The 25,546-nt window shown below is 41.8% G+C and overlaps 1 protein-coding gene across 1 annotated transcript in view; it reads right to left on the minus strand.

The window, feature by feature from the left end:
- Positions 1–21,170: 21,170 nt before the first annotated feature.
- The window catches only part of LOC126458107 (TELO2-interacting protein 1 homolog), a 141,818-nt gene continuing 137,442 nt past the window's right edge, over positions 21,171–25,546 (minus strand). Inside the window, exon 16 of the mRNA XM_050094935.1 lies at positions 21,171–21,432. Within this exon, the coding sequence (XP_049950892.1) occupies positions 21,355–21,432 (78 nt within the window). The 3' untranslated portion in view covers positions 21,171–21,354. The remainder of the gene's footprint in view (positions 21,433–25,546) is intronic.

Here is a 25,546-nt window from a genome sequence, read left to right on the forward strand (position 1 = left end):
AGAAAATATAAGCGCACGGTAGTGGGATTGAGGATACGAACTGCACTGACACAAAAATCTCCGATTTAATTATACATCTACAAATTCTGATTGCATTTTATTCCATTAATAAGACGCCTATGATTTTAACGACAACTTAGATTTTCTGGCAAAAGTAAAACGAAATGAAATCTTTCCACAACACGCCAGAAAGTCTTACAACATTACATTATTTTTGGGATATTTACGTGAAGAACGTGTGTTTCAAAACACCATGGTGATACACTCGACTTGACAAACATCTATACGAGCGCATGCATAGCACATGACATGAATACTTCGTAAGGGAATGGGTAATTTCCAAGAATGGTTGCCTATCGAAAACGCTGAGTCCAAGCGATACATATCGAACGTGCGATGGTAAATCGATCATGCGACTCCGGTAGCGGGTGTTATGAGTATGTTTACAGTGGTTACTACAGCAATGACAAAAGAAGAGCGTTACAAAAATACTTGCAGTTGCAAAGGAGACGACTTACCTTACTCGTCGTCGGTGTTGTCGTCATGTTAAAGTCCATGACGGTGGTCTGCATGGATAATTTGGAAGAGTCGAACCATTTATTCTTCTTGATACTCGCTTGTTTTCCGCACTGTCCGCAATGAAATTGTAACGGTATTTCAGCAACGAAACTGTTCTCACGAATTTTTACACACTTCGCACGACCACAGTCTACACAGTCCCTTCTTCCCTCGTCTGGTAATACTCCATATTTGTGACAAAAATTCAAACAATTTTCTACGCTGGAATCAGATTTTTGCATGTGAGAGAATCCGACGAATAAACATCAAGAACACCAGACATCCGCCGGCCGTTGTGGCCGAGCGGTTCTAGGCGCTTCAGTCTGGAACCGCGCGACCGCTACGGTCGCAGGTTCGAATCCTCCCTCGGGCATGGATGTGTATGATGTTCTTAGGTTAGTTAGGTTTAAGTAGTTCTAAGTTCTAGGGTACTTATGACCTCAGACGTTAAGTCCCATAGTGCTCAGAGCCATTTGAACCATTTTTGAACCAGACATCCCACTCACTAACGACATAAATCGTCTGGGTTTCCCTAGCAACTCACAAATAACTCGCGGAGGTATGCAATTTAGAGCAACTACGGGAACAATGGGAAACAGATAAAAATGACGATCACAAATAATTGATCACAACGCCCGCCACCGGCGTCGCATGATCGATTTACCATCGCACGTTCGATATGTATCGTTTGGACCCAGTGACTTCGATAGGCAATCACTCTTGGAAATTACCGGGGAATGTATAATTGATAGTATTCCGATTTTCCCATAATAACAAGATCTATAAAAATCGTGTTTCTCCAACACAAACTGCCCCAAACGATTAATAATCAATCTGCATGACTTGATATCTCAAACTAAATTACTTCATTAAACATACATTAACGAGCTGCTCACCAGGCTGTGAAGGACCAAGGGATGTCTACCGGCCGCCGTGTCATCCTGCGGTACGGAGGAACATGTGGTCAACACGCCAGTCTACCGGCCGTTTTGTAGGCTTTCTAGACCGCGGAGCCGCTACTACTCGGCCAAGTAGCTCCTCCGCTGACATCCAGAGGATGAGTGTATCCTGTACCAGTCCTCCCACCAAGCAAACATCCTTGGCAGTACCCGGAACCGAGCCCGAGTCCGCTGCGCTGACCACTCATTCAGCTACGGAGGCGGGCCATTAAACACAGGAACTTTTTTTCACACACGTGACTTCTCATTCTGCACTTCCGCTCCTCTTTCTCCTTCCTACACTTTCACCCGTGACAATTTTCACTACTGTAATTATGATACGCACTGTATACAAAAATTTCCACATCCCACGGTAAGACGAAATCATTGACATGTGATTGTTGATGACTCGCCTTCTGACTGATATACTTGCTCGATGCTCTTACTTCATTTCACAGTTCTCTTAAATTTTCGCCGAATGGCGATAGAAATATTCGTGTTGATCGACATTCGACTCGTCTTGAACTGATGCTAAGCAACGGCGAGGGGAGCTGCAAAGATCATTGTATTGTTGAGGACTGCATCATGTCGCGATTGTACGAGGATGTTGTTGCTGCGTGGACTTCAGGCTGATGAAGCTTTCCAGGTTACTCTATCCCGAGTAAGCAGCTTCGTGTCCTAATAACTGCTGCAATCTGTACCCATTTGGTCCTGCTTACTATATTCGTCTCTTTATCGTCGTCCTCTTCCCTCCAGTATGAAATTGATGGTTCCGTGATTCATCAGAATGTGTACTATCAACCGATCCCTTCTTTTAGTCAAGTTATTTCAACAGATTTATTTTCTCCCGAATGCAAATCAGTACTTCCACAGAAAAAGTGAGTAGCCCAGTTGCAAAAGCGGCTATCTGACCAAAAATCGAAAATTGAGCTAGAGGCACTTTCTTGTACAGGTTTTCACGGTATATGTAATAATTTGTCTATCAGGCTTCAAAAACGGTTCTACGTATTTTAAAATGAGGTGCGAAAATCGAGTGCGGATGTAAAGGCGGCTATGTTTTCCACGCGTTAGGTTGCAAAAGTGGCCAAATTCTATTCGGTTGCACAATAGGCAGAGTCTTAATGGAACAATGGCCACCAATAAAGGATACGGTTGCAGAACCGGACATATCGGCTTGCCACACGTAACACTCTTTAAAAGCCGATTTTTAGCTACATGTGACTAAAATGTTTGGATTGGTAGTACTGGGTAGATTCTCGTGTGTATTTGCTTCTATTGCTACACTGTAGGAAGGAAAGTGCTAGAAGGCAATATTATATCATAAAAAGACATACCAGCACACTCGTTCCACTGTGTATTTTAAAACGACTTTGTAGGCAGTTTTATTGTAGCATAGTTCGAAATGGACAAGGATAATGAAGAGGAAATTTCTACTATTCGAGTAAATTTCGACGAACCCGACGACAATAGAGCTGAGATTAGCGTTAATGATGAGAGGGAAGGTGCCAAGAGAAACTCTACTTCTAGGAAGAAAAGACGGAATGTACAGCAATGGAAACGAAACGTCGAGAAAACGAAGAGGTAAGGAAGACCACTGCTTATAGTAATATTCAAATATTCATTACAGGTTTAATGTTGTTGGAATTAATGACCTAGCAACATTACCTTAGCTTCTGCTTAAAATTTAGGACAAATAACCTATCCTACAATCATCCAGTATTTCATAATGAAAGCACTTAGCGACTTCCAGCGAACTTTAAGCACAATTTCAGTTCTTTTCTAAACTTTTCCTCACTTATCGACAAGAATAACAGAATCGAGAGCTATAATGACGGTTGCAGTGCATTGGGAACCATTCGTGGGCGACCTCTGCGGGAGTTTTGTAATGGTACCAGATGAAATGAAATGAAATGATCGTATGGCACTGTTGGCCGGGAGACCCCATTCGGGCTCGGCCGCGAAGTGCAAGTCTTATTTCAGTCGACGACACATTGGGCGACTTGCGAGGCGATGATGAGGATGAATGATGATGGGGACAACACAACACCCAGTCCAAGAGCGGGGAAAATCTCCAACCCGGCCGGGAATCGAACCCCGGCCTGCTGCATGGGAGGCAAGCATGTTACCGCTCAGCTAAGCAGGCAGGTGTGTCAGATTATTTCACGTTAACTTCTCTCCACATTTTAATGCTATTGGTTTTTAATTTTTTTATTAGGTAACAATTTATAAAAATTTAAGATCGTTCATACAGTTATATAAAAATTACTTCGTTGTTTGCTTGCCTTGCAAAAAGACTTAAATACGGAATGCATCATCATCGTCATCATCATCATCTTCTTCGGGAGGGTCAGGAACAAAAGAAATGGAAGTGGATGGCCGCGCATGTAACTGCGTTTTCTTCACGCTACTAAGCATATTTTTAGTAGGAATAAAATTTTTGCATGAGCTGCTACTCTTCTCACACTGCCAGACAAGCAAACTCCATTCGCTGTGAAAGTTACGAACTTATTCATATTTTTCACTTTTATGAGATTCATCTTACTAAAAGCTCTTTCGCAGTCAGCATTTGAATGTGGAAGGGATAAACGCAGGAAATTCTTTCGCGCCAAATAAAGTTTTTATGTTGAATGTGTATCCCCAAAATACGTCCACTTCTTAACAGCTCATTATATATTCCGGTTTCTGAACTGCCTTCAGAACTTCAACTCCTAAATATATTTGACTGTCGGGAAGAAACTTCGACCTGTTTTCGGGGCAATGTCAATAACTTATTGGTTACGACATACTGCCGGTCCACGTGGCAAAGCAACATTTTCCTTGTACCTTTCCACCATTTTTTCATGTAAGTCAACAATAACAACTTTATCACTCTGGAAATCCGTATTTAAATCCTATCCTGCCTTCTATGATAAATTGTAAGGACTGTACTGCGTCGGGTTTTCCTATATTTCTCCAAAATCCAAACTGATCTTCCCCGAGGTCTGCTTCTAGCAGTTTTTCTAATCTTCTGTAAAGTATTTTGCAACCATGACTTGTTAAACTGACAGTTCGTTAATTTTCACACCTGTCAGCAACTGCTTTCTTTGGGACTGAAGTTATTACCTTCTTCTTGAAGTCTGAGGGTATTTCGCCTGTCCATATGTCTTGCACATCAGATGGAAGAATTTTGTCACGGCTGGCTCTGCCGAGGCTATCAGTAGTTCTGACAGAATATCGCCTATTCCAGAGGTCTTGTTTCGACTTACGTCTTTCAGATGTCTCTGAAATTCTTCTCGCGGTATCGTATCTCCCATCTCATCTTCATCTACGTCCACTTCCCCTTTTACAATATTGCCTCCAAGTTCATTTCCCTTGTATAGAACCTCTAAATACTTCTTCCATCGCCGGCCGGAGTGGCCGTGCGGTTCTAGGCGCTACAGTCTGGAACCGCGGGACCGCTACGGTCGCAGGTTCGAATCCTGCCTCGGGCATGGATGTGTGTGATGTCCTTAGGTTCGTTAGGTTTAAGTAGTTCTACGTTCTAGGGGACTGATGACCTCAGATGTTGAGTCCCATAGTGCTCAGAGCCAACCACTTCTTCCATCTTTCCCTTCTTTGCTTAGGACTGATTTCCAATCTGAGCTCTTGATTTTCATACAGCAGCTGCTCCTCTTCTCCCCAAACGCTTCTTTAATTTTCTTGCAGGTGGTACACATCTTTCCCCTAATGAAATATGCTTCTAAATCCTTATGTTTATCCTCTACCCATTCCTGCTTAGCCACTTTGCACTTACTGTCAATCTGATTTTATAAACGTTTGTATTTCCTTTCGCATGCTTCATTTGTTGCATTTTTATATTTTTTCGTTTCATCAATTAAATAATTAAATTCAATATCTCTTGTGTTATCCAAGGATTTCTGCTAAGCTTTATCTTCTTATCTATTTGATCCTCTGCTGCCTTCATTATTTCATCTCTTAAAGCTACCCATTCACATTCTACTGTATTTCTTTCCCCTGTTGTTGTCAACCGTTGCCTAATGCTGCCTCTGAAACTCTCAGCAACCTCTGGTTCTTTCAGCTTGTCCAGGTCCGATCTCCTTAATTTTCTACCTTTTTTGCAATTTATTCAGTTTTAATCTACAATTCACAATAAATAGTTGTCAGCGTCCATATCTGCCCCTGGGAATGTTTTATGATTTAAAACATGGCTCTTAATCTCTGTCTTATCATTATACAATCAGCCTAAAACCTTCCGGTATCTCCAGGTCTCATCCATGTATACAATCATCTTTTGTGATTCTTAAACCAAGTGGTGGTGGTGATCAAATGATGCTCTCTGCAAATCTCTACCAGGCGGATTTCCCTTTCTTTTCCTTACCCCATTCCATATTCACCTACAATTTTTCCTTCTCTTTCTTTTCCTACTATCGAATTCCAGCTCTCCATCATTATAAAATTTACGTCTCCCTTCACTATCTGAATAAATTCTTTTATCTCGTCATACATTTCTTCAATCTCTTCATCATTTGCGAAGCTAGTTGGCATATAGGCTTGTACTACTGCGGCTGGTGTGGGTTCGTGTCTATCTTGACTACAATAATGTGTCCACTACGCTGTTTATAGCAGCTTACTTGTATTCCTTATTCATTATTAAACCTACTCGTGCATTATCCCTATTGATTTTGTATGTATAATCCTGCATTCACCTGACCAGAAGTCCTGTTCCTCCTGCCACCGAACTTCACCAATTCCCACTATATCTAACTTCAAGTGATCCCTTTCCTTTTTTAATTTTTGTAACCTGCCTGTCAGATTAAGGGAGCTAACGTTCTACGTTCCGATCCGTAGAATGCCAATTTTGTTTCTCCCGATCTATTTTATCTCCAGAATATTTTACACAAGAGGATCCAGTCATCATTTACCCATACAGAAGACTTGCATACTCTTGGGAAAAATTACAGCTGTAGTTCCCCCTTCCTTTTAGCCGTTCACAGTACCAGCACGGCAAGGGCAATTTGGTTGATGTTACAAGGCTGAATCAGTCAAACATCCAGACTGTTGCCCCTGCAACTAATGAAAAGCTGCTGCCCTTCAGGAACTATACGTTTGTCTGGCCTCTCAACATTACGGAAATTATGCATTAAATAAGTTTTTTGTCAGCCGTGGATGTTTGGGTTGAATTAATATTAGCTTTTAGCGACAACATCCCCGACAGATATCTTTGTTCTCATCACAGTCGTCAGCAAACCAACGCCAAAAACAATAGTTCACGTAAACATGTTGACGTCACAAGCAGAAGATGAAGAGATAGGAGAAGTGTATGAGGATATTCAAAAACTCCAAGACGAGGAGATATACTTGGATAAGACCTGCAGATGCGGGAAGATCCAGCTGGATTACATCATGGTTGTTAAATGGGCCAGTGCAGCTTCAAGATGGTTTATGAACAGATTAAAGTTACCTGCAGGTGCTCAATATACACTTAATATTATGAAGAATTTTTTTTGACATTCTGTAGCACATTCATCCATATGCTGCTCCAGGCAAAATTTATGAATGTCTATTATATACCAGTGGTTACATGACGTTCAGAGAGGCAGATTGTCAGCTGGGTTTGAGGACTCTTAATTCATCTATGTTGTTGTTGTTGTGGTCTTCAGTCCTGAGACTGGTTTGATGCAGCTCTCCATGCTACTCTATTCTGTGCAAGCGTCTTTATCTCCCAGAACTTACTGCAACCTATATCCTCCTGAATCTGCTTAGTGTATTCATCTCTTGGTCTCCCTCTACGATTTTTACCCTCCACACTGCCCTACAATGCTAAATTTGTGATCCCTTGACGCCTCAGGACATGTCCTACCAACCGGTCCCATCTTCTTGTCAAGTTGTCCCACAAATTCCTCTTCTCCCCAATTCTATTCAATGCCTCCTCATTAGTTATGTGATCTACCCATCTAATCTTCAGCGTTCTTCTGTAGCACCACATTTCGAAAGAGTCTATTCTGTTCTTGTCCAAACTATTTACCATCCATTTTTCACTTCCATACATGGCTACGTTCCACACAAATACTTTCAGAAACTACTTCCTGACACTTAAATCTATACTTGATGTTAACAAATTTCTCCTCTTCAGAAATGCTTTCCTTGCCATTGCCAGTCTACATTTTATATCCTCTCTACTTCGACCATTATACGTTATTTTGCTCCCAAATAGCAAAACTCCTTTACTACTTTAAGTGCCTCATTTCCGAATCTAATTCCCTCAGCATCACCCGACTTAATTTGACTACTGTCCATTATCCATGTTTTGCTTTTGTTGTTGTTCATCTTATATCCTCCTTTCAAGACACTGTCCATTCCGTTCAACTGCTCTTCCAAGTCCTTTGCTGTCTCTGACAGAATTACAATGTCATCGGCGAACCTCAAAGTTTTTATTTATTCTCCATGGATTTTAATTCCTACTCTGAATTTTTCTTTTGTTTCTTTTACCGCTTGCTCAATATACAGATTGAATAACATCGAGGAGAGGCTACAACCCTTTCTCATTCCCTTCCCAACCACTGCTTCCCTTTCATGCCCCTCGACTCTTATAACTGCCATCTGATTTCTGTACAAATTGTAAATACCCTTTCGCTCCCTGTATTTTACCCCTGCCACCTTTAGAATTTGAAAGAGAGTATTCCAATCAACATTGTCAAAAGCTTTCTCTAAGTCTACAAATGCTAGAAACGTAGGTTTGCCTTTCCTTAATCTTTCTTCGAACATAAGTCGTAAGGTCAGTATTGCCTCACGTGTTCCGATATTTCTTCAGAATCCAAACTGATCTTCCCCGAGGTTGGCTTCTACCAGTTTTTCCATTTGTCTGTAAAGAATTCGTGTTAGTATTTTGCAGCTGTGACTTATTAAACTGATAGTTCGGTAATTTTCACATCTGTCAACACCTGCTTCCTTTGGGATTGGAATTATTATATTCTTCTTGAAGTCTGAGGGTATTTCGCCTGTCTCGTACGTCTTGCTTACCAGATGGTAGAGTTTTGTCAGGACTGGCTTTCCCAAGGCCGTCAGTAGTTCTAATGGAATGTTGTCTACTCCCAACGCCTAGTTTCAACTCAGGTCTTTCAGTGCTCTGTCAAACTCTTCACGCAGAGTCATATCTCCCATTTCATCTTCATCTAAATCCACTTCCATTTCCATAATATTGTCCTCAAGTACATCACCCTTGTATAGACCCTCTATATACTCCTTCCATCTTTCTGCTTTCCCTTCTTTACTTAGAACTGGGTTTCCATCTGAGCTCTTGATGTTCATACAAGTGGTTCTCTTTTCTCCAAAGAGGCAAAATTTATGAATGTCTTCTATATACCAGTGGTCACATGATGTTCAGAGAGGCAGATTGTCAGTTGGGTTTGAGGACTCTTAATTTTCCTGTAGGCAGTATCTATCTTACCCCTCGTAAGTGTGCTCCCTGCCGCCGTTGGATAAGCAGCTGAGCAGCAAGTCGTATACTCCTAGCTCACTCATTTGTTACATAGTTTAATTCTTAATTTCTTTGCGTGTTTTTGGTACTTGCATTGTTTAATTCATAAATTTCGGGCGTATTATAGTATTTGAGAGTGTAGCATCGTGTTTTAGTACCTGAATAGTGTAATTTCGCTTAGTCTCCTTCCGCCGCCGAGCAGTGTCAGCAGTGCGCAAGTAGCAGCATTACTGCATTTACTAGGCAATCTTGTATTTTAATAACCGTTTAAATTTTGTCGATTTGTTTGCGCTCTCTGTAGATTAGTTCAGACGTTCTTAGCAAAACAGTTTTTAGCATGGATAGGAACTGCAACTGCTGTGTTCGGATGCAGGCTGAGTTGGCATCCCTTCGCTCCCAGCTTCAGGCAGTGTTGGCTTCGGTCACACAGCTTGAGGCTGTAGCCAATGGGCATCACTGTGGGGGTCGGGATGGGGGTTTGTCGGGGACGGCCAGCTCGTCCCACGCATCCCCTGATCGGACTACGACTGTGGTTGCCCGGGATACTGCCCGCATTGAGGCTGATCCCTCACCTGTGGTAGAGTGGGAGGTCGTTTCAAGGTGTGGCAGGGGGCGAAAGACATTCCGGAGGGCTGAACGGAAAGCCTCTCCAGTTTGTCTGACGAACCGGTTTCAGGCTCTGTCTCAGGCTGATACTGATCTTCGGCCTGACATGGCTGCTTGTCCTGTTCCAGAGGTTGCCCCTCAGTCTGCAAGATCCGGGCAGTCGCAGAGGGTGGGCTTACTGGTAGTTGGGAGCTCCAACGTCAGGCGCGTAATGGGGCCCCTTAGGGAAATGGCAGCAAGAGAGGGGAAGAAAACCAATGTGCACTCCGTGTGCATACCGGGGGGAGTCATTCCAGATGTGGAAAGGGTCCTTCCGGATGCCATGAAGGGTACAGGGTGCACCCATCTGCAGGTGGTCGCTCATGTCGGCACCAATGATGTGTGTCGCTATGGATCGGAGGAAATCCTCTCTGGCTTCCGGCGGCTATCTGATTTGGTGAAGACTGCCAGTCTCGCTAGCGGGATGAAAGCAGAGCTCACCATCTGCAGCATCGTCGACAGGACTGACTGCGGACCTTTGGTACAGAGCCGAGTGGAGGGTCTGAATCAGAGGCTGAGACGGTTCTGCGACCGTGTGGGCTGCAGATTCCTCGACTTGCGCCATAGGGTGGTGGGGTTTCGGGTTCCGCTGGATAGGTCAGGAGTCCACTACACGCAACAAGCGGCTACACGGGTAGCAGGGGTTGTGTGGCGTGGGCTGGGCGGTTTTTTAGGTTAGATGGCCTTGGGCAAGTACAGAAAGGGCAACAGCCTCAACGGGTGCGGGGCAAAGTCAGGACATGCGGGGACCGAGCAGCAATCGGTATCGTAATTGTCAACTGTCGAAGCTGCGTTGGTAAAGTACCGGAACTTCAAGCGCTGATAGAAGGCACCGAAGCTGAAATCGTTATAGGTACAGAAAGCTGGCTTAAGCCAGAGATAGATTCTGCCGAAATTTTTACAAAGGTACAGACGGTGTTTAGAAAGGATAGATTGCATGCAACCGGTGGTGGAGTGTTCGTCGCTGTTAGTAGTAGTTTATCCTGTAGTGACGTAGAAGTGGATAGTTCCTGTGAATTATTATGGGTGGAGGTTACACTAAACAACCGAACTAGGTTAATAATTGGCTCCTTTTACCGACCTCCCGACTCAGCAGCATTAGTGGCAGAACAACTGAGAGAAAATTTGGAATACATTTCACATAAATTTTCTCAGCATGTTATAGTCTTAGGTGGAGATTTCAATTTACCAGATATAGACTGGGACACTCAGATGTTTAGGACGGGTGGTAGGGACAGAGCATCGAGTGACATTATACTGAGTGCACTATCCGAAAATTACCTCGAGCAATTAAACAGAGAACCGACTCGTGGAGATAACATATTGGACCTACTGATAACAAACAGACCCGAACTTTTCGAATCTGTATGTACAGAACAGGGAATCAGTGATCATAAGGCCGTTGCAGCATCCCTGAATATGGAAGTTAATAGGAATATAAAAAAAGGGAGGAAGGTTTATCTGTTTAGCAAGAGTAATAGAAGGCAGATTTCAGACTACCTAACAGATCAAAACGAAAATTTCTGTTCCGACGCTGACAATGTTGAGTGTTTATGGAAAAAGTTCAAGGCAATCGTAAAATGCGTTTTAGACAGGTACGTGCCGAGTAAAACTGTGAGGGACGGGAAAAACCCACCGTGGTACAACAACAAAGTTAGGAAACTACTGCGAAAGCAAAGAGAGCTTCACTCCAAGTTTAAACGCAGCCAAAACCTCTCAGACAAACAGAAGCTAAACGATGTCAAAGTTAGCGTAAGGAGGGCTATGCGTGAAGCGTTCATTGAATTCGAAAGTAAAATTCTATGTACCGACTTGACAGAAAATCCTAGGAAGTTCTGGTCTTACGTTAAATCAGTAAGTGGCTCGAAACAGCATATCCAGACACTACGGGATGATGATGGCATTGAAACAGAGGATGACACGCGTAAAGCTGAAATACTAAACACCTTTTTCCAAAGCTGTTTCACAGAGGAAGACCGCACTGCAGTTCCTTCTCTAAATCCTCGCACAAACGAAAAAATGGCTGACATCGAAATAAGTGTCCAAGGAATAGAAAAGCAACTGGAATCACTCAATAGAGGAAAGTCCACTGGACCGGACGGGATACCAATTCGATTCTACACAGAGTACGCGAAAGAACTTGCCCCCCTTCTAACAGCCGTGTACCGCAAGTCTCTAGAGGAACGGAGGGTTTCAAATGATTGGAAAAGAGCACAGATAGTCCCAGTCTTCAAGAAGGGTCGTCGAGCAGATGCGCAAAACTATAGACCTATATCTCTTACGTCGATCTCTTGTAGAATTTTAGAACATGTTTTTTGCTCGCGTATCATGTCATTTCTGGAAACCCAGAATCTACTATGTAGGAATCAACATGGATTCCGGAAACAGCGATCGTGTGAGACCCAACTCGCCTTATTTGTTCATGAGACCCAGAAAATATTAGATACAGGCTCCCAGGTAGATGCTATTTTTCTTGACTTCCGGAAGGCGTTCGATACAGTTCCGCACTGTCGCCTGATAAGCAAAGTAAGAGCCTACGGAATATCAGACCAGCTGTGTGGCTGGATTGAGGAGTTTTTGGCAAACAGAACACAGCATGTTGTTATCAATGGAGAGACGTCTACAGACGTTAAAGTAACCTCTGGCGTGCCACAGGGGAGTGTTATGGGACCATTGCTTTTCACAATATATATAAATGACTTAGTAGATAGTGTCGGAAGTTCCATGCGGCTTTTCGCGGATGATGCTGTAGTATACAGAGAAGTTGCTGCATTAGAAAATTGTAGCGAAATACAGGAAGATCTGCAGCGGATAGGCACTTGGTGCAGGGAGTGGCAACTGACCCTTAACATAGACAAATGTAATGTATTGCGAATACATAGAAAGAAGGATCCTTTATTGTATGATTATATGATAGCGGAACAAACACTGGTAGCAGTTACTTCTGTAAAATATCTGGGAGTATGCGTACGGAACGATTTGAAGTGGAATGATCATATAAAACTAATTGTTGGTAAGGCGGGTACCAGGTTGAGATTCATTGGGAGAGTGCTTAGAAAATGTAGTCCATCAACAAAGGAGGTGGCTTACAAAACACTCGTTCGACCTATACTTGAGTATTGCTCATCAGTGTGGGATCCGTACCAGGTCGGGTTGACGGAGGAGATAGAGAAGATCCAAAGAAGAGCGGCGCGTTTCGTCACTGGGTTATTTGGTAACCGTGATAGCGTTACGGAGATGTTTAATAAACTCAAGTGGCAGACTCTGCAAGAGAGGCGCTCTGCATCGCGGTGTAGCTTGCTCGCCAGGTTTCGAGAGGATGCGTTTCTGGATGAGGTAGCGAATATATTGCTTCCCCCTACTTATACTTCCCGAGGAGATCACGAATGTAAAATTAGAGAGATTAGAGCGCGCACGGAGGCTTTCAGACAGTCGTTCTTCCCGCGAACCATACGCGACTGGAACAGGAAAGGGAGGTAATGACAGTGGCACGTAAGGTGCCCTCCGCCACACACCGTTGGGTGGCTTGCGGAGTATCAATGTAGATGTAGATGTAGAAGATAAGCCTCTACATCCTTACATTTGTTCTCTAGCCATCCCTGCTTAGCCATTTTGCACTTCCTGTCAATCTCATTTTTGAGACATTTGTATTCCTTTTTGCCTGCTTCATTTACTGCATTTTTATATTTTTTCCTTTCACCAATTAAACTCAATATTTCTTCAGTTACCCTAGCATTTCTAGTAGTCCTCGTCTTTTTACCTACTTGATCCTCTGCTGCCTTCACTACTTCATCCCTCAGAGCTGCCCATTCTTCTTCTACTGTATTTCTTTCCCCCATTCCTGTCAATTATTCCCCTATGCTCTCCCTGAAACTCTGTACAACCTCAGGTTTAGTCAATTTATCCAGGTCCCATCTCCTTAAATTCCCACCTTTTTGCAATTTCTTCAGTTTTAATCTACAGTTCATAACCAATAGATTGTGGTCAGAGTCCACATCTGCCTCTGGAAATGTCTCACAATTTAAAACCTGGTTACTAAATCTCTGTCTTACCATTATATAATCTATCTGGTACCTTCTAGTATCTCCAGGATTCTTCCATGTATACAACCTTCTTTTATGATTCTTGAACCAAGTGTTAGCTATGATTAAGTTGTGCTCTGTGCAAAATTCTACCATGTGGCTTCCTCTTTCATTTCTTACCCCCAATCCATATTCACCTACTATGTTTCCTTCTCTCCCTTTTCCTACTCTCGAATTCCAGTCACCCATGACTATTAAATTTTCATCTCCCTTCACTACCTGAATAATTTATTTTATCTCATCATACAGTTCATCAATTTCTTCATCATCTGCAGAGCTAGTTGCATATAAACTTGTACTACTGTGGTAAGCATGGGCTTTGTATCTATCTTGGCCACAATAATGTGTTCACTATGCTGTTTGTAGTAGCTTATCCGCACTCCTATTTTTTTATTTATTACTAAACCTACTCCTGCATTACCCCTATTTGATTTTGTATTTATAACCCTGTATTCACCTGACCAAAAGTCTTGTTCCTCCTGCCACCGAACTTCACTAATTCCCACTATATCTAACTTTAACCTATCCATTTCCCCTTTTAATTTTTCTAAACTACCTGCCCAATTAAGGGATCTGACATTCCACGCTCCAATCCATAAAACGCCAGTTTTCTTTCTCCTGATAATGATGGCCTCTTGAGTAGACCCCGCCCAGATATCCGAATGGGGGGACTATTTTACCTCCGGAATATTTTACCCAAGAGGACGCCATCATCATGTAACCCTACAGTAAAGCTGCATGCCCTCGGAAAAAATTATGGCTGTAGTTTCCCCTTCCTTTCAGCCATTCGCAGTACTAGCACAGCAAGGCCGTTTTGGTTAGTGTTACAAGGCGAGATCAGTCAATCATTCAGACTGTTGCGCCTGCAACTACTGAAAAGGCTGCTGCCCCTCTTCAGGCCATGCCTATTATGATCCCACCTATTGAGAAAATCAAAGGAACCACACCAATGTGTGCACCCGACATAAGCAGCTGTTTCAACTCCAGATTAACTTTACTGATAGAAGAGGTCAAATGAGGTTGGTCATGGCACCCAAGAACAGAAACAAACTCAACACTAGTATGCTTTGATGCTGAAGCAATCTTTGACAGGTTGCACTCTATACTGTACCCAGGATCGCTGTCAATACTCTTACCTGGCCCACCCATTATAGCCAGGGTGTCTTCCTTAGTGAAATCTTTGCAAAGTGATCCTAAATCCTCTGTCACCTGCTCTAGACCAGCACTAGGTTTAAAAAATTGGTGTCCTGGTATTCTGATCCTAGTTCATCCAGCCGAAGTTGGCCAACACCTCTTCCATGGGAACTACCAAACAACAGCACTTTTTTCTCTTTACTGACTTCCCTGCATTCTTACTTTTCAACTTGCTGCTGAAAGTTTGTTGTGCCCTGTCTACGCCTGCAACTGCTTGAGGCTCACCAGCTTCTAACTGAAGCAACAGGTAAAATTTATTTTCTGCATTCACCATGGAGATGTCAGACAAAATTCTAGGCCTGTTCCTCCTGTTGCCTGTTGCCACTTCCCATCTCTCTTTACCCTTCTCCCTCCTTAGCCTGTCAAGATCTCCCATGGCCTTGTCTAACTCAGCCTGGTGGTGGTGGTGGTTAGTGTTTAACGTCCCGTCGACAACGAGGTCATTAGAGACGGAGCGCAAGCTCGGGTTAGGGAAGGATTGGGAAGGAAATCGGCTGTGCCCTTTCAAAGGAGCCATCCCGGCATTTGCCTGAAACGATTTAGGGAAATCACGGAAAACCTAAATCAGGATGGCTGGAGACGGGATTGAACCGTCGTCCTCCCGAATGCGAGTCCAGTGTGCTAACCACTGCGCCACCTCGCTCGGTAACTCAGCCTGAACAGTGCCAATTTTCCCATCCTGTTCTAATATCTTCCTATCTCTACTACGTATCCCACAAAACCACTTATATGTCTCATTTACTTCCCCTACTCCAACACCATTACAGTCACCCACAGGGAAGACACTACAGCATCCATCACACCAAAACCTCTACCTAACAATTCTACGGCAAGTCAAGCACTTTTTGCTCATGATAAACATAATAGTTTATTAAGAATAAGTCAGTTAAATTACAGATAAACACTAAAATATGATTCCACAAATTTGGCCTATAAAAACAACAGTACAAAGTTACGGGAAAAACAACTTAAAACTTTACACTACTTTCTGGAAATGCAAGTTAAATAAGGAAGAGGTATGCTACAGTTCAATTGCTGGAGAGAGCAAAGAACAATTTGCTGCGGCAAGACGTAAACAGAAAATAAAACTATAACCTGACCGTACAATCTTTTCAAATTTTCTGCTATATTACGTAAAGAAAAACGAAACCTTTAATGATACACTTAAAAACACACTAATACACCTGTTTACCATGTAATCAGTACTAAACTAAATGTATTATAATCTAAATTGACTTATCTTTACAAGAACACCAAAACTTGCACTAGTCGCCTGGCTGCAGGGCTGTGATTGTGTTGTCCTCATCATCATTTGGGAAGTGGCAAGATTGGAACTGGAAAGATAGGGGACTTGCACGGGCGCTGATGACCTCAATGTTGAGTGCCCCACAAACCATCATCATCGTCATCATCATCATCATCATCATCATCATCATATACAGAATTTCAAACATTGGTTTACGCACCATATTTGACTAACGTAAATCTAAAGAAGAAATTACATAATGTCCTGAAGGTCCCCCGATTACAAATTCCAGGGAATTATAAAAATCTGTTGAAATAACATGGCTCCTATTAACTTACTGAGTCCCAGTGCTAGCCATCATCAGGTAACGAGGGCACACATTATTATCCTGTGACTTTTAGCAGTTAAAATACATGAAATATTGCAGCCTTCTGAATGAACACCGATTAAATGCATAGGCTAATTGTTTAAGATGTAATGTTAATTTCATTTTCTGGCACATTAGTCAGTGTTGGACTGGAGGAATATTCTGAGTGGAGGAGTAGGCTAAATAGCATTTACCGCTAAACTGGATGTGTCACTTACATCGAATTTCATGCTTTCAGTTTTCCTCAAAATAACTTATTATCTTTATTCCAACTTTCCATTTGTTATTTAACATAAACAAGTGTCCCAGTTTCGTGTACAATCAGTAATCCTAATTGCGCTATGGATGCACAAATAAAAAATTTAAGAATATTGTACCTTCACACTGAGATGTAAGGTAACTGGGACATTACCTGCAAAGATTTTCTTGTCATTAAATAAATGCTAAAACATTGTCTACTCTTTTAGTTTCTTATTTCCTAATGTAATTCCCTCAGCATTATCTCATTTCATTCAATTACATTTCATTACTTTGGTTTTAATATTGTTAATACTCATAATCACTTTTCAAGACACAATGCTTTCTGTCAACTGATTTTCGAACTCTTTTCTACCTCTGAAAGAATTACAATAAAAAAAAAAATTCCGCCCAAACAGGCCATGAAGGCCCAACGGTGCCAACCGGCCAATGTGTCATCCTCAGTCCACAGATGTCACTCGAAGCGGGGTATGTGGCCTGCACAATGCCTCCCAGACACATGTCCGTTTCAAGACCGGAGCTGCCACTTCTCAGTCAAGTAGCTCCTCGGTTTGCCTCACAAGGGCTTAGTGCACTCAGCTTGCCAACAGCACTTGGCAGACCGGATAGTGACCCTTCCAAGTGCTAGCCCAACCCGACAGTGTTTAACTTTGGTGATCTGAGGGGAACCAATGTTAACACTGTGGCAGGACCATTGGCGAATGAATTACAATGTCATCGGCAAATCTTTAAGTCACTGTTTCTTCTCCCCACACACTAATTTCCTTTCCAGATTCCTCCATGATTTCATTTACTGCCTGCTAAAATGTACAGACTGAACTTTGCAAGGAAGACTTATTAAACTGATTGACTGGCAACATTCACACTTGTCAGTTCCTGTCTCCTTTGGAACTGAAATTATTAAATTCTGTTTGAAGTCTGAGAATATTTTATCAGTCTCTTATTTCATATGTAGAACTGGAATGGTTTTGGTCATGGTTAGTTCTCACCACAAGCATTCACAAAGTGGATGGGGGGTGAAGGGGGAAGGCAGCAAGAGGTGGTATTCGCGTCTCCTGGAACCTGGATACACGTTATTACCAAATTAACTTGAATTTCTAACAATGACTGACTGCAATGCTGCTAAACTGCAGAGTAACATTGCCTGGCATGCCAGGAAGTTCTGTGACCTTACCAGTGGCTACCTACCCTGCAACTTTCTTTTTCTTTTTTATGCCATTCACAATAAATTATGCTGAATCCTTGGCATGGTGGCAGTTTTGGTGCATTCTACAGTCATGACGGGTGTGAACCTTTACAGAATGGTACTGTAAAAGTCTCATCAATCTTTTCTCTGTCTATTCCTCGTACAGATCTTTTCGAGAGGCAGAAATGGACCAGTCCAATACCCCGAAGCTTGGAGTCCAGTACAATGTAAGCATGGAAGCTACATAAATGCCTAGCACCCATCCCCAAAATCCTCAAAAATGCCCCCTCCACTTGCTGCACAATGGAACCTCAATAATAGCTGGTTGAGGGAGGATATGTTCCCACATATCTGATGCGACATTTTCTGAGCATCAGTGGGTGATTTCTGCAGTTGGAAGCTAAATACAAGGGTTATCCAGAATATAACAGATTTTTGGTCTATCGTGGTGAGCAGGACTATAGTCGCTATCTTGGTACCATAATTTCCCTACACTCAAGTATGTGGACAAAGGAGACCCGGGACAGCTTGCAAATTCTACATTCAGTTTTCTACAGCAGAGCTACTGCAATAGTTTCTGGAGAAAACAGCCATCTGTACTTAATTTATGAGTCTATGAGTCCAAATGTGTCAGCCATAACAGAAAATCCCAATTTTATGCACTAGATGAGAGGGAAAGGTGTCCTCTCCAGGACTTCCAACCTTCTCAACTGTATAGGATGTTAACACAGCACCAAATGCAGTCACAGAACTATGAATTCTTCAGTCCGGTTGGCCTGACAAACTGTTAAAACAGGGACAAATATGCTTTAACCCTTTCAGACACAAAATAAATAAAATCATTTTTAAAACTTCTTATCTGTTTTATTAGGCTATAACTCATACAATATTATGGAAAAATGTGAAAATAAATTTTTGTGCAGTATTTCAGCAGGTACAGGGTAGATTCAAATGAAACCACTGCACACTAAATGCGGTGGCTTCAAATGAGACCACCACCATAAACTTCATTACTTTCCGTGATAGGGCACAAAACAGTTCCTTTCTGCTGATAAACACAAAGCAACTTCGCAGCAAGAACATGTCTATCTGCTTCTATGTGGATTACTTTTTGTGCTGCAGTGTATACACATCGCCTTGATATGCAATGTACGGGCAGATGTTTTGATCCTGTTGTGCATTTTTCCACTGGAACAACAGTGTTACACTTTTTGGCACATGGTTCAGATGATGCGCTTTGGCGACCAGGACTGTCTTTGAAAACACTGGATCCTACAAGGCCAGCTACAACATACTGCCGAAATTCCTTTAGCTTTTTCTTTTCATTCTGCTTGGTTAGTCAAAATAATATAAATGCATTTCCAATAGAAATATCAGTCATATACCAAAATAGTCTGAGCCACCAGCATCTAGATTTTCTGTCAATTGCATAGAAACTATTCATCATGTCCACTTTATCTACACATCCCATGTTTGAATTATAAGATTTCACTATCTGTGGACAGGGTGTTTTTGTAATTGTGCCATCCTTTTCTTTCCTACCGACTTCTTTCAAAGTTACAGGTGAGTCAATTGTTGATAGTAACGTGAGAACACATTTTCTTTCCATTTCATGCATGCAATCCTATCAGAACGAACTGACCAGTCACTTTCTCCTCTTCACAACTCTTTGTCCGGTTTCAGAGGAGGAAGTCCTTTTCTGTGGGCTCTAATGGTACCACAGGCTAGGATACCATCAAGTTTTAGTGTCTGCAAAAGTGGAACACTATTAAAAAAATTGTCAAAATATATGTGATATCCTTTGCCTTCTAAGCCTTTACACAAATTTCTTACAATCCTCTCTCCAAACATTTCTCCACTGTACCATCTGATTTCCCAGTATATACCTCAAAATCGCAGATATATCCCATTTTGTCAGTTCTGACCCATATTTTGTACCCCCTCTTGATGGGCTTTTGAGGCATATACTGTTTGAATGATATTCACCCTTTGAATTTCACCATGCATTCGTCAACAGATTGCTCCTTAGTTGGAGCATAACATTCTTTCAACCTTGTCAGTAATTGTTTTATTAGTGGTCGAATTTTATACAATCTGTCGTAACATTTATTCCCTTTTTGTGGCATAAGGGCATTGTCATTTACATGTATACGAGATAAAATCCAGCGGAATCTTTTCAATGACATAACTGAAGAAATGTACTGATCTCTGAGTTCGTTGTGTGATGACCAGCAATCATGATATGTGCAAGGTTGTTTGATACCCATTAGAATACTTATAGCCAAAAACACCTTGAGTTCATCTTTTTCAAGAGGTCTGTAATTCTTACCTTTCTGAGTCGCATAAAGATTAGTCTGGAATACCATGTGTTCCAGCATATTGTCCTCAAATAGATATACAAAGAAACCAACTGGCAGCATACCTTCACCTTCAGTTTTCCTTTGACACCAACTTTCTCTAAAAGAATGACAGAATGCGCCGTACTGTCATCCCTTGCCCATGTAAAATTCACAGACCTTATTACTGGCATGTTATCTTCAGAACTGAAACTGTAATCACTAACACTTTCAGAAGCAACATTAGATATCACTGGTCTTGGCACTTGTGAATCAAGATCACTGTCTTCAGCCAAAATATCACTTTCATTATCACTGGTACTATCAATCTCGAGAGTCCACATCCAAAGGAATTTGTTCTAAAAGACATGCCAGAACTTCCTCATCCTTTAATTTGCGAGAAAACATTTCGCGAAACTGAAATTAAAGAGCTTCTAATACTACCCCTGCAGCCACAGTGGTTTCAAACGAAACCACCAGAGGAAATACAGAAAAAGTACATGATTTTCATTATTGTTGCAATACATATAGCATGTACTTATATAAGAAAGTATTATGAATTTGTTCCATGTGTGAAAGTTACATTTCAAAGACAAATTCAATCACCAATCAAGGAAAAGAGAACCAGCACACCACAAACAAAAATGGCACTTATACTTGAATCGCTAACTGCAACCACGTGAGAAATATTGATGTAGTTCAAATTTTCATCACTAGATGGCAGCACCATCTACGTCCAGAAGTGTGGTTAAGAATGTAGCCACTGTGCTCTTGCCACAAAATCAAAATATCATGGGTGGCTTCAAATGAAACCACATCGTCACAAAGGGTTAAAGGGCAATGGAATAGGAACAGAAAGAAAAGAATGAACACATTTTACTATCTATAATAATGTAATTGCCATATTCACAATTATATGTACACAAAATGTAATCTCACATAAGAAATGGATGAAACACATGACACATGATATTTCATTCAATTTTTCTTCATACTTCTTATGACTGCAGCTTATAACTGAAATATATGACTAGAAGATGTGGTTCTTCTGCTTTCCATGATGATTTTTGGCATTAACTGAGTTTTTGTTACAAAATCTGCAAGTGTTGCAGGATGTGAGAAACATTCTTCTTGTACTCACTATCTTCTCCACAGCTCCCAGGCAGCTAGAAAAAAGTGAAACATAGAGAAACCATAAGAGTGTTTCCTATCCACATACATATTTAACATGCAACTTCAACATTATAATAGAAATAAAAATGAAACTCTTCTTCCTGTTCAAACTCTGATAGAAGGGTAAAAATTTGTTATCACAGTAGTGATTTTAAATGCAATTTTAATGTTACACACATTAAGTTTTAAGATAAGGTAGAGCTTTCTGGCATTAATGAGGCAACAGATGTATTCCACAATGCTGGTGTATTCTTCGTTATTTGGTGACATTTCCTGACAATGATAGTAAGTATTTCGATCACAAACTTGTCGACTGTAGGGGCCACAATACTTGACCATTTTAATTTTACAGTCAAAGCTAGGTCTCCCTTGGTTTGTTTTAAGTCATTACAAAACAGCTGATTGAGAAAGGATACCTTGCCATATATCTGCTGCATCATTTTCTGAGCATCAGTGGGCGATTTCTGCAGTTGGAAGCTAAATACAAGGGCTATCCAGAAAATAACAGCCTTGTGATCTATCACGTTGGATGGGACTACAGTCACTACCTAGGTGCCATAACTTCCACACACTCAATACACATCCAGCAGTGGTAGCATTTGGTCTGTCTCTGTTATTTTGCTTTCTGTGTTGTGTTAAAATGCTCGCTGCAATAGAAAATCCAGTCACTTGTGATTTGCATTCTGCAATTAGGTTTTTGTCCACAAAAAATTGCAAACCAATTGCAGTTTATCACGACCTTTGTGATGTGTAAGGAGAAGGAATAATGAGTGAAAGCCAAGTGAGGCAATGGTGCACTGATTTTAAAAATGGCCGTACCAGTATTCACAATGAGGACCACACCACCACACCTGTAGGCCTAGCCTTGTGACTAATGAACTTGTGACCGGTGATGAAAATCAACAACAAAATCCATGAAAACCATCATTTCTCGATTACGGAACTTTTGCAACATTTCCCCAAATTCCACGGAGTCTGGTACATGAAATTATGGTGGAGAAGTTTAGTTACCGCAAATTTTGTGCTAGGTGGATTCCCAAAATCCTAATGGAAGGCCACAATAAACAGAGACTTGCTGCAGCACTGGCCTTCCTCGAAGATTACAAGGAAAATGGTAAAAAAGGTATTGATCATATCATAACTGGGGACAAAAATTGGGTGAAGCATGTCAGTTGTGAAACAAAAAGGCAGTTGATGGAACGGGGACACCCACATCCTCCCAAGAAACCAAAGAAGTGTTTGCAAATGCTATCAGCAACAAAGCATGGCTAATGTGTTTTGGGACTGTACAGGAGTGACTCTCAATGATTTCCTCGAATGTGGTGGTTGTTGTTGTTGTTGTTGTTGTTGTTGTTGTTGTTGTGGTCTTCAGTCCTGAGACTGGTTTGATGCAGCTCTCCATGCTACTCTATCCTGTGCAAGCTTCTTCATCTCCCAGTACCTACTGCAACCTACATCCTTCTGAATCTGCTTAGTGTATTCATCTCTTGGTCTCCCTCTATGATTCTTACCCTCCACACTGCCCTCCAATTCTAAATTTGTGATCCCTTGATGCCTCAAAACATGTCCTACCAACCGGTCCCTTCTTTTTGTCAAGTTGTGCCACAAACTCCTCTTCTCCCCAATTCTATTCAATACCTCCTCGTTAGTTATGTGATCTGCCCATCTAATCTTCAGCATTCTTCTGTAGCACCACATTTCGAAAGCGTCTATTCTCTTCTCGTCCAAACTATTTATCGTCCATGTTTCACTTCCACACATAGCTACACTCCATACAAATACTTTCAGAAATGACTTCCTGACACTTAAATCTATACTTCGATGTTAACAAATCTCTCTTCTTCAGAAACGCTTTCCTTCCCATTGCCAGTCTACATTTTATATCCTCTCTACTTTGACCATCATCAGTTATTTTACTCCCTAAATAGCAAAACTCCTTTACTACTTTAAGTGTCTCATTTCCTAATCTAATTCCCTCAGCATCACCCGAACATGGTACAACAGTTAATTCAGAGAGGTAATGTCAAACACTAACAAAGTTAAGGTGCGCAATACAAGACAAGTGCCAGGTAAAACTTAGCACAAAAGTTTAATTTTTTCAGGTCAATGCAATCCACACACAGCCAACTGTACCGGTGATTCCCTACAGGGTTTTGGATGGGAGGTATTTGATCATCCACCATAGAAGTCTGGATTTGGCACAGAGCGACTACCACATCTTCCCAGCAATGAAGACGTGGTTCGCTACATAACGCTTTGATACTGACGCTCAACTGCATGTCTGTATAAACCAGCAGTTGCAACTGCAAGTGGCAGATTTATACAGAGATGGTACTGAAAAACTTGTGCCACAGTATGATAAGTGCCTAAATCTGGATGGCATTTATGTAGAAAAACAGCTTAAGAGTGTACCTTTAAAATGTACATAATGAAATACAGTTTTATCAAATTGTTAATTTTTTTAATGAATATAATAGAGGGAAACATTCCTCGTGGGAAAAATATATCTAAAAACAAAGATGATGTAACTTACCAAATGAAAGCGTTGGCATGTTGATGGACACACAAACACACACACACACACACACACACACACACACACACACAAAATTCAAGCTTTCGCAACCAACAGTTCCTTCATCAGGAACGAGGGAAGGAGAGGGAAAGATGAAAGGATGTGGGTTTTAAGGGAGAGGGTAAGGAGTCATTCCAATCCCCGAAGCGGAAAGACTTACCTTAGGGGGAAAAAAAGGACAGGTACACACTCAAGCACACACACACACACACACACACACACACACACACACACATATCCACCCGCACATATACAGACACAAGCAGACATTTGTGAAGGCAAAGAGTTTGGGCAGAGATGTCAGTCAAGGCGGAAGTACAGAGGCAAAGATGTTGTTGAATGACAGGTGAGGTATGAGCGGCGGCAACTTGAAATTAGCGGAGGTTGAGGCCTGGTGGGTAACGGGAAGAGAGAATATACTGAAGGGCAAGTTCCCATCTCCGGAGTTCTGACAGGTTGGTGTTAGTGGGAAGTATCCAGACTTGTGTCTGTATATATGTGCGGATGGTTGTGTGTGTGTGTGTGTGTGTGTGTGTGTACCTGTCCTTTTTTCCCCCTAAGGTAAGTCTTTCCGCTCCCAGGATTGGAATGACTCCTTACCCTCTCCCTTAAAACCCACATCCTTTCGTCTTTCCCTCTCCTTCCCTCTTTCCTGATGAACCCAGAAGGTGTACACGATCAAGGGCAGAGCCACGTGTGAAAGCACCCACGTGATTTACCAACTGACCTGCCTACACTGTGAAGCTTTCTGTGTGGGAATGACCAGCAACAAACTGTCCATTCGCATGAATGGACACAGGCAGACAGTGTTTGTTGGTAATGAGGATCACCCTGTGGCTAAACATGCCTTGGTGCACGACCAGCACATCTTGGCACAGTGTTACACCGTCCGGGTTATCTGGATACTTCCCACTAACACCAACCTATCAGAACTCCGGAGATGGAAACTTGCCCTTCAGTATAACCTCTCTTCCCGTTACCCACCAGGCCTCAACCTCCACTAATTTCTAGTTGCTGCTGCTCATACCTCACCTGTCATTCAACAACATCTTTGCCTCTGTACTTCCGCCTCAACTGACATCTCTGCCCAAACTCTTTGCCTTTACAAATGTCTGATTTTGTCTGTATATGTGCGGATGGATATGTGTGTGTGTGTGTGTGTGTGTGTGTGTGTGTGTGTGTGTGTGTGTGTGTGTGTTTGTGAGTGTATACCTGTCCTTTTTCCCCCTAAGGTAAGTCTTTCCGCTCCCGGGATTGGAATGACTCCTTACCCTCTCCCTTAAAACCCACATCCTTTCGTCTTTCCCTCTCCTTCCCTCTTTCCTGATGAAGCAACCGTTGGTTGCGAAAGCTTGAATTTTGTGTGTGTGTTTGTGTTTGTTTGTGTGTCTATCAACATGCCAATGCTTTCGTTTGGTAAGTTACATCATCTTTGTTTTTAGATGTGTTAATTTTTTTATTTCAACACGTCTGTTATTTTCTGGATAGCTCTTGTATTAAGGTGATACTTGTGAATTTCTATAGGTGACTAT

The sequence above is a fragment of the Schistocerca serialis genome, chromosome 2, assembly GCF_023864345.2.
Source record: "Schistocerca serialis cubense isolate TAMUIC-IGC-003099 chromosome 2, iqSchSeri2.2, whole genome shotgun sequence".
Lineage (NCBI taxonomy): Eukaryota > Metazoa > Arthropoda > Insecta > Orthoptera > Acrididae > Schistocerca > Schistocerca serialis.